Here is a 13,298-nt window from a genome sequence, read left to right on the forward strand (position 1 = left end):
ACATCCATCCATCCATCCATTTTCCAACCCACTGAATCCGAACACAGGGTCACGGGGGTTTGCTGGAGCCAATCCCAGCCAACACAGGGCACAAGGCAGGGAACCAATCCTGGGCAGGGTGCCAACCCACCACAGGACACACACAAACACACCCACATACCAAGCACACACTAGGGCCAATTCAGAATCACCAATCCACCTAACCTGCATGTCTTTGGACTGTGGGAGGAAACCTACGCAGACACGGGGAGAACATGCAAACTCCACGCAGGGAGGACCAGGGAAGCGAACCCAGACGGGTCTCCTAACTGCGAGGCAGCAGCACTACCACTGCGCCACCGTGCCGCCCGTGTGTGTACAGTATGTGTATTATATAAATACACACATGCACACGCACACACACAAACAGTGTCACACATGCACATTTGGGGATCCTCCAAAGCAATACCACTCCCAGGCAGGAGGAGGAGCAGCTTCTACAGGGTGGAGCCATTGCCTGGAGACAACCCCTAGCCCCGCCCCCAGCCAGGCGTACACAAACAGGGAGGTTGTCTTGGATTTCTAAATTAGAGAAGCCCTGAGTATGAGAAAGAAGCACTGAGTACTTTTTTTGTGTAAAGACCCAGGGTAATAATAATAATATTATTACATTTTACTTACTGTATATAACACCTCTCCCATACACTGCTTATTTTGAACAATTCTCTTATTAAAATGGAATTGGCTAGGCTGGCACTCCAACAATTCTAATGCCTAAGCCTCTTTGGTTCACTAATAAACATATATACACATACATATATTCATTGCATTCATAGTCTGAGTCTCGACAACCTGAACTGTGTGGGTGGTTACCTACCAGGTAACGCTTGTGGTTGGTGTGCCATTCGGCAAACATCTGCCTAGGTGCCCTCTTTCAGTTGCGAGAAGCAGATCATGGAATGTTGCATAGTTTACTGTCAAATAATGCAAAGAGCTTAAAGGGGCTTCGTCTCTGACGCTGACGGGCGAGGTTCGATCCCTGAGAGGGGAGCAGTAGAGTGTGTATGCCTGATGAGCCTAAATGAGGGTGAAACACGTGTCGAGTACTTTTTGCTTTATTTGACAGTAAACTATGCAACATACATATATATACATAGATATTGTATATATGGAAGTGAAGGTCTTTGATAAGATTTGCATATTTGTAGCTAGAAATCCACAAAGGGAGTAAATGAGTCGCGTATCTTAAAATAGTTTTTTGATTTCTAAGCTTTTGACAACCTACCAGGGGTCATCATCATATATTGCAAGGGGGGGTCAATAAGGTGGGGTTCAAAGAAAGATGCCCCTTTAAGGTTCAGAGTCATAACCGTCTCTTTCTATCCTACATTGCTTTCTACCAGTTCACAGACCTGAGCTTAAAACAACCAGTCCAGTTCATGAGTACGCCATTAATATTCCAGAAAGTTCTCTGTTCCTATATGCAGGATCCCTTAATTACTGCCAGTGAAAGGAAGGGGAGATTTGTGGTCATCCTCAGTCCCATCAGTTTGTCATCACTCTTTTACAGTCAGCATTTATCACTTCACTATAAATGGAGCGGCCGGTGCCTTAGGAGTCTAATAAAAAGTTGAAGAGTTTGTCACAGACACAAGTCTAGGGGACAGCGGTGTGTCACTGATAAGGCAAAGCAAGACCTGGAATGAAATTAGGGTGACACTTCTCACTGTTCCCCTTTAGATCCAGACATGAATGTCCAGAGGACCACTGACATCACTTCCATCTCTCTTCTTTTAAGTCTTGCTGCTTCCAGTAACCAGAAGATGTGAACAACCTGAAAACCGGAACTCGATGTTCAGTTCAAAATCAGCTTGGTGAAACCTTCAAACCTGCAAGCTTTTCAAACTTATGGAGCGTCTAAGAAGCATTTTGGTTTTCACCCCATTGCTTTCATTTTTGTTGCTACCTTCCTGCCACTAATGCTGGGGTGCTAAGTTGGCACCTCATCTCTTCTTTACGATGATCATTTATTATTCTTCATAAAGGTTTGATGGAAGTGCAGTGATGTGTACACCCTCACGTCTCCTTGATTGAATGTAACAATGTAAAGTAATGCAATTTTGATAAAGATCATGACAGATCAGACAGATTTTTCACTTATCAAACTTCAGAGTTACTTAATGCATAAAATTCTAAAGTTTTCATTATGCTTCATTTGTTTCTAATCTATTTCCTACTCACTTTGGTGCTTCTGTTGTCTGCTCTGTTACTGAACTTGCATCTGTCTAACTAAGATGTGTAAATCTCGGACTCTTACTGTAAATATGGAAGGAACATCCTTGAAGTGTCTGTCCCTAAAATGAAGAGGATGGTCTGTCCAAAGTAGAATGCTAGCAGACCTATTCATTGAGAGATAAGAGCTGATAGTGCACATTGTCTCATCAATTACCAGGACATATTCACTTTGTCTGGTCACATGTAGCTCACAGCTGGTACTGATGAGATCGGAGTGGACAACAGGATTCATCAACACATTACCGTAATCATCAGTCAGGATGGCGTTCTTTCCAAAAAGCGATGAAGGTAAAGCATTGCCAAACGCCAGGCGATGGAAGGAGACCGTGGAGTCACATACTGAGCCCGGGAAGCCCGCACTCCATTCAGGTGTCGGAGGAGCACAGTGCGCAGGATCCAGCAGGGCACTTTGGGCGACCACCTTGTAGTTGGCATTTCCTAACAGAAAATAAAATGTTTCAATAATATAAGAAGTGAAAAACACATCTCTCTTTCTGTGGGTGTCACATGTGGCCCAGGAAAGCAAAAGGGCCTCAGGTCTTCATCAGTTCTAAATAGACCAGTACTGTTAGAAGGTCCAACAATGTCAGACAGCAATGGAACCCAGCACGTCTAGTAAAAAGTCATGGTGTTGGCATACACCTCCACTGGTTAAAAATGGAGATCTCTAATGTTAAGACTGACAGAGGTGTACTGCCATGGGATGGATACCCTTACTAGATAGCATGACTAGGATTCAGAGGTTGGTCTTCTGACAAGGAATGAAACAAACAAACAAACAAAATAAAAGCTCTACTTGGTCGTAACCCGTCTTTTTAGATCCCAGCACTTTTGCAATTTGCACTCAACTGTAATGCCCGTGACCTTGTAGTCAGTACTCTTCACATCACACTCAATTGCTCACAACAAAATGACGCCTTTCTTAAGGATGGACACGTTCCATGGATGAAGTGTACTTGTTGGAGCAATGTATGGAAAGGCAATTCAGTAGTTACTCCAAAATGCACTTTTACCGCACCTTATAGATCAGATGGTAATTCATCTGCAGTGATTTATTACCAAGCACTTGTCCTCCAGGTTATGAAGCCCAACCATGTTCTGCAAGGTCAAAACATGAACCGTAGAACATAAAATGAACATAAGAGCAGGTGAAAAATCCAACACACTGTTTTTTCATTGAGGTTTTTCATTTCATGGAGGTTGAACATCTTTGCACTGACCTGAAATATGCAGTTCTGGAAACTGTCCACCCGCACCCTACCGAAGGGGTGTTCAATAATCAGATATGCACTGCCATTCTAAGGTTCAGGGTCACCCAGAGATGTTCAAGTTTTTGACAGAAACTGAGACCTTGTATTATCAAGGAGCCATTAAATTGATTTAAAAATCTAGACGAGGCCTTACTAGTGTATATTATGCCCATTACTGCCTGTAATATTCGATTTTTTAAATGTATATTATTTACATGCGACTGAGCGTGAAGCGGCATGTATGATGATCAGCACCTCCAAATCTGAGGCCATGGTCCTCAGTAGAAAAGATGTAATACATCTCGCCTGAAGAAGGGGCCTTGCATGTTGTAATGTTTTTAGTTAGCCAATAAAAAGGGTCATTTTGCTTGACTTCTCACTTGTGCCTTTTGTATCTTTTGGAACTTTGACCTTCTTGCTGTTTGGATTCTGTACTGGGACTTTGTTCGACTTGGATTGCTTTCATTACAGGCCATTCCATTTCACCTTTATGCTGCATGGAGCTTCTTTGTGATTGGAATACTTTTTTGTGAGGAATAAGTCTTTGATTGTATAAAGATTAGACGTTTGCTCTTATTACTAGCCAGGGTTTGATGGTGATATCCCCCTCTAGTGGGCATTATTGGATGTTTGTGGAACTACATGCTTTGGAACTGTTTAGTGCTTGGCACTCCTAGTTCATGACACTCAGTGCTCAAAGCTTGATGGAGACAAACCTCCCTCCCCACAAATCTTTGATCGAATGTCACCTGAGTGACATAAACGAAGTAACAGCAGTCATTTGGTTCAAGCAAATGCAAGGGCAGCAATCCGTGATCTCAAACTTAAGACATATTGGCTGTTGCAACAGGACAACAACCCAAAGAGCACAAGTAAATCAGCTAAACAATTGTTGATAAGAGGAATGGCCAAGTCAGAGCTCTGACCTTAACCCGTTTGAGATTCTTTGGTATGACCTGAAGAGGGCTTTGCTATCAAGGTAACCCAGAAACGTTGATGAACTGAAACAGATTTGTAAGGAGGAATGGCCCAAAATGCATCCTCAGCCTTTTGGAAGGAAATGTTTGCTAGAGGTTTGTTGCTGCTAAAGGAGGATCTGCAAGTTATTCAAAACAAGGGGGCACTAACATTTTCTCAGCCTGCACTGTGAATGACGACTCATTGTGCTCAATAAAGACATGAGAAGTCCATCGGTTTGTGTGTTATTAGTTTAGCCAGTTTGTGAGAAGATCAGACCACACTTTATTAGAAATCAATGAAGGAATCCAGGAAGTTCCAAAGGGTTCATTTACGTTTTCTTGCAACTGTATCCAAATCAATCTCAGTGTTTAACTTGAATCTTATTAATACGTTGAGAACTGGGTATCCATAAAGGAAAGGAAGCACCAGATGATAGGACAGCTCACCATTGCCTGGTTCTTATCTGTGTTTATCTCCCTTTGTAATTCATCCTACTCTTTGTGTTTGCTCAGCTAACAATCCTTTTGTTGTTATGTGTCAGCTGTCTAGGACCATTTGGCCTTATGGTACCAGTTGGTGTTGATACAAAATAATGATAATTAACGATAATTAAAAGAGAGTTACCTGTAAGTGTCCCATCATTGTCAACCAGAACCACTTCATGTTCCCATCTGAAGCCAGCCTTGTTGGTGGCATTAGAATACTGAACGCCACTAAATCTTGCGCTCCAGCCTCCACATCTGTCAGTACAAGTTCCATCAATCGATGTCACGCCAATGGCAGCACAGCCCGAGCGGTCAAAGTTGACAAAATTGATTGCTTCCACAGTGAGTCCTTCATCAAATGGAAGAACGATTCCTCTGGTAGAGCAGTGGTTAGGGCCAAGACCAAGCTGGTCCAAGTGTCCGACCACAGTGGCATTCATAATCATGGCGCCACTCGTTTCACCCCAGCCTTTCACATAGGAAGACAAAATTCGTTTCATTTCAATCCCAGCGAGTTCGTTATTTACAACCACAAAATTTTTAAACTGCAGAGCTCCACCATTCACCCACTCGGCTCCTTTCTGAGAGTTCCAAGTCGTCAGTGAATCAAAAACTGCTGGCTGGGGGGCGTTCAAGTAACAGGAGCCTTGCTGCATCGGAAAATATTCCTGAAAAATCCAAATTCCATACCACCCTTGAGAATGGACAGTGTTATTGTAAAATTGCCCAAGTGGCACCCTCTTTTGGCAGACGTTGGGGGTATAGGATGGTCCATCGGGGTTATTGTGCATTCTGTACCAGAACCCAAAGTGAGTTCCACCAGCTGCTGCGTTGTGGCGGACTGTGTTGTTCGGGTTGGTCACCCAGTACCCTGCTGGAGTCACGTCATCATTCAGAAGGCTGGTGCTCTGCTTGACAAACACAGCCAGGTTGTACTGGAGAATGTTTCCTGTCTCGATGCCATCTTCAATGAAGAACGCTCCACCCATGATATCGTAGATGACATTCTTCTCGACCAGCAGATGATGTGTATTGTGGATCGTGACCGCTCTGTTATACGTCTGATGGATACCACAGCCTCGGACATAAGACTTAAAGTTAATGTCTCCCATGAGGTGCCAATGGATCGGATAACGCCCAAGTCTGAAGGCTTGCCCGGCATGAAATACCTGCAGGGATGGACAACCAGTTAGTCAGCATCAAGAATTCTGCTCATGAAATGAAACAAAAACACTACACTACTGTTAGCACCTTCTCCATGTGGAGGTCACTTTTTTACTCTGCAATGAATCTGGACTTTTGAAATTTCAATAATCGGTTTAATAAATTTTGGAATTATTATATATGCTTTCCTGGTGATTGATCATTTTAATAATTATTCTGATGTGGTATCAGTGTGGTTGCTGCCATTCCGTGTCAGTCCTAGCATGGATCTGGCTGTGTTGTTTACAGTTGCTAGACTGGTTGCCTGTCATGTGACCAATAGGTTATGTCATTTTAAAGTGTTCAGTCAAAAGAGAGAGACAGAAGATGAAAAATGACCACAAGATTCGGGCCGAGGTCCAAACTGGGAATTGGTGAGATCGTTCATCAAAGTTCAAATCATGAATGAAAACTTCTGAGTCAAACAATGAGTGCAAAAGGTAAGTTGAATTATCACAAAGAACGGATCTGTTATCCTTCAAGTGCGGATACCTTGGAATAAAAAAGAATGACCTTAATACCAACACTCGTTATCTTGAGAGCGTCCCACAAAATTCTGAGACGAGTTTTCATTGGAAACAATCAACAGAATGTTCTTAGAGCGTCGATGAAAACAAAATGGCGTCGTGATAGAATGTCAGGAGGCATAAAACACAAAAATAAACCAAAGATTTGGATTCACTCTACTACAAAACCCAGAGTTAGTTCTATAATAGGCCTACACAATTGATAAAACGAGCACAAAAAGTTATCAATAAATATCAGTGATCACAATTAAAGAGGGCTGCGCACAACTTCAGACGTCCAGCTTTTGGATTTGCTTCTGAACAACGTCTTAGTGTGAGGGTTAAGGGTTTGGAGCTGGAGCTGGGACATCTGATGCAGGTCTTTTGAGGTTTGTGTTTCTGGCTTTGTATGACTTTCTCGTTTCATTTCTCTGGACACCCTTCTCTTCAGGTGACTCCTCAAAGCAAAGGGTTCCTTTGCCTAATGACGGGAGCTCCAAACTAGCAGCCAGTGTAAAAGCTAACAATCACAGACGAAACAGTCCAAAATATTATTTAGCCATCAAAATGAAGGAGAGTCACTGGAAATGAATGTAAGAATTAAACTCAGTGACTCAAAAAACAAAAAAACAAAAAATAAACAGGTGTCCAATTAGTAGAATCGATAAAGAAAAATGTATAAGAATTGAAAAAGGAACACCGCTCTTTATAGTTTGTCGACCTTATACTTCAACATCCTTCAGCTTTTACAGTACCCCCCATCGAGATGGAAAAGCAAATTGACTGATGATTGTTAGACGCACGCTGTCTCTGCTAAGGAATCACTCAGGGTGTCGCGTCCCCCACCAATACCGTTAAGCTCCCTCAGATGGCATGACAGGATGCATACTCAGGACACCATGAATTACAAGCAACAGCGTCTACAACACAGATGGAAGGCCAGCTGCTGATCCGTTTGCTTACCTGTGACAAGCGGATTAGTGGCCGAGTGCACCACCAGCTACAGTGACACCTGTGAGCAAACATGCAAAACGCTTGGAAGCGGGCCTACCGTATTGTAGTAAGTCACAGAGTTCATGACAGCTGCCATCTGTTCATTTTTGTGATAATTAATTGGCTTCATTCATTAAAAAAAAGTTGAAAAATAATTGAAAATCAGCTAAGAAGATAAAGTTGGCATTTTACGCGCTCACTCTTATCTGTGGAACTGCTGTAAGCCACGACCTCTCTGTACCTACCTGAATTCTTTTTTTGTATCTTTTCTACATACAATTCAATACAGGACTTTAAATATGTTATGTTTTTAAGTGCTGGAAAAGGCTTGGTGACCTTCGACTTACTTCCACATACTCTATCCTCCCAATGGCCAGGTTCAGATTCGGCTGTGGAGCATTGAACATGATGCAGCCTCCAAACTGGTCGCTGCCAATTTCTTCTCCAAATCGACCCTGGAAACACGTCTGAACTGCAAATTCACCTGCAGAAACAGAACGAAACAAAGCAACTCAGGCGAGTGCGTAAAAAAGGCTCACCTGTTGGGCACATCCTGGTCTTTTCATTCTTAAAGTGGATGATCATAAAGCACAAGTTGCAACAAAGTCTGTTAAATCAAAAATGGCTCAACCTTCTAACAAAGTAATGTTAAGATTCCAACAGTAAAAATGAATTCATTCTGTTGTTTGTGAAATCAAAAAGTTTTTCTAATAAACATTTGCAGGGGAAAACATGAATGATCTTCATGAAATGTTTGGACGTTTTTTGGTCTTTAAAATGAGGCACTTGGTCCTTGGCACTGGCATCTTTTAGCATTTCTACATGACGTGCACTGTAACCCAGCATTAGGAACTATGACATGACAGAGCTCACACCAGAAAATGTCAGCAGGAACTATATCATAAAATCTTCTTCTTCTTCTTCCGGCAGCTCCCATTTAGGGGGTCACCACAGCTGATCATCCATCTCCACCTATCCGTGGCTTTGACATCATTTCCTGCCACACTGACTGCCATCATGTCCTCCCTCACAACGTCCATAAACTTCCTCTTTGACCTTCCTCTTTTCCTCTTGTCTTGTAGTTCCATTTGCAACATTCTTTAATCAATGTCCCCCTCATCTGTCCTCCACATGTGCCCAAACCATCTCAGTCCCGCCTTACTCAGTCACCAAACTGTCATACCTGTGTTGTCCATCTAAAGTACTCATTCCTGATCCTGTCTACCCTCATTACTCCGAGCATCTTCAACTCATCCAGTTCCAACCCTGCCTCCTGTCTTTTTGTCAGGGTCACCATCTCCAAACCATACAACATGACCCTACCATTTTATACACCTTCCCAGTCACTCTTTTTAGTTACTCTTCTCTCACAAATCACTCCTGACACTCTTCTCCACCCAGACCACCCTGCCTGCACTCTCTTCTTCGCCTCTCTATCGCACTCTCCATTGTTTTGGACTGTCGAACCTGAGGATTTCAATTTGTCGACCTTCACCACCTCTGCTCCTTGCAGTTGCCCCCTTCCACCATCTTCCCTCTCATTCACACATGTGTACCCCGTCTCACTCCTACTGACTCTCATTCCCCTTCTCTCCAGTGTGTGCCTCCACCTCTCCAAGCTGCTGTCTCCTCTCACTTGTCATCCTCGAACATTCCAGTCTACAGAGACTCCTTTCTGACCTCATCTGTCCACCCATCCATCACCACTGCAAACAGGAAAGGTCTCAGCGCCGATCCTCGATGTAATCACATTCTCACCTTGAACCAGGCTGTCATTCCCTTACCGTACACCTCACTTCGTAAAACGATAAACTCAGATATGCAGAAAATTGACAACACATACCAGGATCAAATCCGTCAGGGCAGGCTGGGATCTTGTCATCCCATTCATCGTTGTTTGACCCTCGCACGACGATATTTCGTGTTAGAACTCCCACTTCTGCTCTCGCTTCAAACACTTTTCCATTTGGCAGCGTTACCGACACCCCTAAGTGTGTGTAGTTCAGGGGCTGGGTCAGCGTCAACGTCTTTCCATCTGGAGATATGGACTGAATGACCATCAGTTCATTTTCACTCTGGCTGAGTCTGAAAAAGAAAAGTAGCGTATTGTCCTGAAGAGGCAGTTAAATGTAGAACCACCCAAGTAAATCCAGCTTTGTTGATGGAGACCACTGAAGCCCAGGTGCTAGCAATTGGTGGTCACATGTCAATGGTTCAGTGTGGCCACAGAGGAGCGGGTCTTGGGCTTCTGCTCTGTTTCATAGGGAGGGAGTGAGCAGGAAATGTTACGTTTCAGTTGGGGTCTTCTGTTGGTCTTTGCTTTATTTTAAAGTGTTTGCCATGTATTTATATAATTCTCGTTAAAGTTAAGTATATGTTAAATTAGTAATAATAATAATAATAATAATAATAATACATTTTATTTATACAAGGTGCCTTTCAGGGAACTCAAGGACACCGAACAACAATAAATAAATAAATAAATAAATAAATAAATAAATAAATAAATAAAAGACACAATTATAAAAAACTTAAAACATCAGAAAATCTAGAAATTAAAACCAAACAAAACCATTATAATCAGGAGGAAAAAGAAAAAGCCATTTTAAACAGATGCGTTTTAAGTTTACATTTGAAGGATGAATATGATTTGATATTTCGGAGATCCGCAGGCAATGAATTCCAGAGCTTGGGAGCAGAACGGCTGAAAGCTCTGCTCCCCATGGTGGTTAGACGGGCGGGAAGGACAGTCAGATGGGTGGAGGAAGAGGATCTAAGGTTACGGGATGGAATGGCAACATGAAGAAGGTCAGACAGATATGGAGGGGCGAGGTTATGGATGGCCTTAAATGTTAATAGTAGAATCTTAAAATCAATACGAAACTTAATCGGGAGCCAATGAAGCTGCTGCAAGACTGGAGTAATATGGTGAATAGATGGGATTTGAGTGATGATACGTGCTGCAGAATTCTGGACTAACTGAAGCTTATGAAGAGATTTATTCGGGAGACCAAAGAGGAGAGAATTGCAGTAGTCCAGCCGAGAAGTGACAAGACTATGAACAAGAATGGCAGTGGTGTGAGGAGTGAGGGAGGGGCGAATGCGATTAATATTACGTAGGTGGAAGTAAGCAGACCGGGTGATGTTATTAATGTGAGATTGGAAGGATAGAGTACTGTCGAGGATGACACCCAGACTCTTGACCTGAGATGATGGGGAAACAACAAAGTCATCAATAATAAGAGAAAGATTATTGGTTTTGGATAATGATGATTTTGAACCAATGAGGAGAGCCTCCGTTTTGTCACTGTTTAATTTAAGAAAATTCGAAGAAAACCAGGATTTAATTTCAGCAATGCAGTCAATAAGCGACTGTGGTGGAAAAGAGGAGGTGGGATTACCAGCAAGGTAGAGCTGGGTGTCATCAGCATAACAGTGAAAATTAATGTTATATTTGCGAAAAATATTGCCAAGGGGAAGAAGGTAAATAATAAAAAGAAGAGGCCCCAGGACAGAGCCCTGGGGCACACCAGAAGTAACAGTGGTGGGTTGGGATGTGAAGGTTTTAAGTTGTATGAACATAGTGTCTATGTGCAATGTACTGCTCTGGTTAGTCTCTTGTTCTTTGTGGGGCCACCCTGATGTCACCATTGCTTAGGTGTCCCCCTGCTAGGGAAGAGACCTCAGAAGCGGTTCACTGACGTTTGTTGGAGTTTTTTTGGGGGGTATTGCTCTTCTTTCTGATCTACTGGTTTTTATGACATTTTCCTCTGGTTATCGGATTTCTTCTCTTGGATGGTGTTATGGAACTGTTTTAAGTTTTGTGCTTTACTTTCTTTATTTTATGAGGTTTTCCTTTCCATTGAGAGGCACATTTGTGGGACATTTTGAGTTTCCCTATTGTGGGCCTAATTACGCTGAAGCCTGCAGATAGTAGTTGAGGCAATTTTGGAAGGGTCCAGGGATGTTGCTAATAAGATCTGATGATATCAGGGTATTTAGCGATATTTATGGGGGTCAAGGTAGAATTGAAGTGGGACAGGCCTTCCTTGGGGTTTCAAGTGCACTGATATACATACTGTCACGCACGCGCCCATAGGGAGCCGCTTAAAGACCCAACGGGCACCGCGATATATCATGTAATGGGACAACGACGGGGTACTAAGCTTTCTTTCTTTGTTTCCTCAGAAAAAATAAAGCAACACCGCTGTGAATTCACCCGGACTTGATAAAGAAACAAGCCACTACCGGGTTCCTTTCTGCCCTCTGGTCCCCTCCTGATGACATCATGACTACCACCTACCATCATGGTTCCTTCCCAGCATTCCATTCATCTACTTCCATCTCCACCCCATAAATTGTCCGCCAATCATTTGTAATGTGTCTAATAAGTGTTGATGAACAACCTAACTGACCAGAATATCTACAGTATATGGGGACGGATAACCCAAAACTTTATGACCTGTGTCTTTTTTGTCTTGTTACAATACATATTGTGACTGGTGGCCAGGGCCATGACCAGGGGAGAGAGCATCAGCAAGGCAAAACCTTCCCCGGGATGCTACAGGGCAACTCTCGTGGGCGGCTGTGGCACCATGGATTCCCACAGGGTATGCTGGGAGTTGGAGTTTGACACAGCCCTGTTGGGTTCCCTGGGCTTGCTGGGGCAGCTGCAGACATCTCCATTGGGTTCTCACCACACCTGGGAGTGATTCCAGGTTTGATTAATGAGCCACCCAGGGCCATCATAAAAGGAGCCACCTCACTCCATTTGGTGAGCCAGAGTCGGGAGGAAGAAGGACGATGCTTGTGAGGGAGGAGTGGAGGCGGAAGGACTGGGAATTGGCAGTTTGTGGTGCTTTATGTACTGTGCTGCGGGGAGCAGAGGAAAGCGCTCCCCAGCTGTAAATAAAATGTGTGTGCTGGACTGGAACTTGTGTCTGCCTGTCTGTGTCAGGTTTGGGCGGCTGTATGTGCTCTGGTGGTCCACAGTATGTAATATCAGTCAATAACCAGGGTGGTGTTTATCCACTTGGGCTTTCAAGTTTACATATACTATTGTCCTCCAAGGGAGTCCCCATTAAATCAAACAGAGCAGAGGCTTGTAATAAAATAACAGGAACTTAGGCCTCTAAAGTCCCCTCCTTCCCAGTGCCACTGGATGGGGACCTGGCCTGCGTTGGTGGCTCATTTTTCAGGTTTCACTCCCCTTTTCCATGTCAGGACAGAATCTACAGTCCTTTAGCCAGTTGATTTCATTCAGGGTAACTGGGAGATACGGCCAATCTCAGCAGCACTTGGGAGAGGGCAGCAGACAACCCAAGACGTGATGCCAGTCTGTCATAGGCATAGATGGCCTCAAACCCCATACACCAGTCATCAAAACACCAAGCACTCATGGTGTAGGAAAAACTAAAGGGTCTGAACAAACACGTGGAAAAGGTGCAAACTCTGCATGGCCGGTGACAGGCCAGGACACACAACTCCACAGTTCTGCCGGAAGGCACAGAAAAGACACTCAAAGTTCTGCAGGCCTGAAGATCCTTGTAAACTGGGTGGTTAGGGTTTACCAGGGGCCTCACTCCTGACATTTACTTCTTTAGTTTTATAGTTTCTTATTGTTATGC

The 13,298-nt window shown here is 43.5% G+C and overlaps 1 protein-coding gene across 1 annotated transcript in view; it reads right to left on the reverse strand.

Moving 5' to 3' along the window:
- pkhd1l1.1 (PKHD1 like 1, tandem duplicate 1) overlaps positions 1-13,298 on the reverse strand; it is a 148,318-nt gene that overhangs the window by 57,275 nt on the left and 77,745 nt on the right. Inside the window, exons 47-50 of the mRNA XM_028790902.2 lie at positions 9,515-9,756; positions 8,019-8,155; positions 5,109-6,138; positions 2,518-2,712 (exon numbers count right to left, since the gene is read on the reverse strand). Coding sequence (XP_028646735.2) covers positions 2,518-2,712; positions 5,109-6,138; positions 8,019-8,155; positions 9,515-9,756 — 1,604 coding nt within the window. The remainder of the gene's footprint in view (positions 1-2,517; positions 2,713-5,108; positions 6,139-8,018; positions 8,156-9,514; positions 9,757-13,298) is intronic.

This window comes from Erpetoichthys calabaricus, chromosome 13 (genome assembly GCF_900747795.2).
Source record: "Erpetoichthys calabaricus chromosome 13, fErpCal1.3, whole genome shotgun sequence".
NCBI classification, from domain to species: Eukaryota; Metazoa; Chordata; class Cladistia; order Polypteriformes; family Polypteridae; genus Erpetoichthys; species Erpetoichthys calabaricus.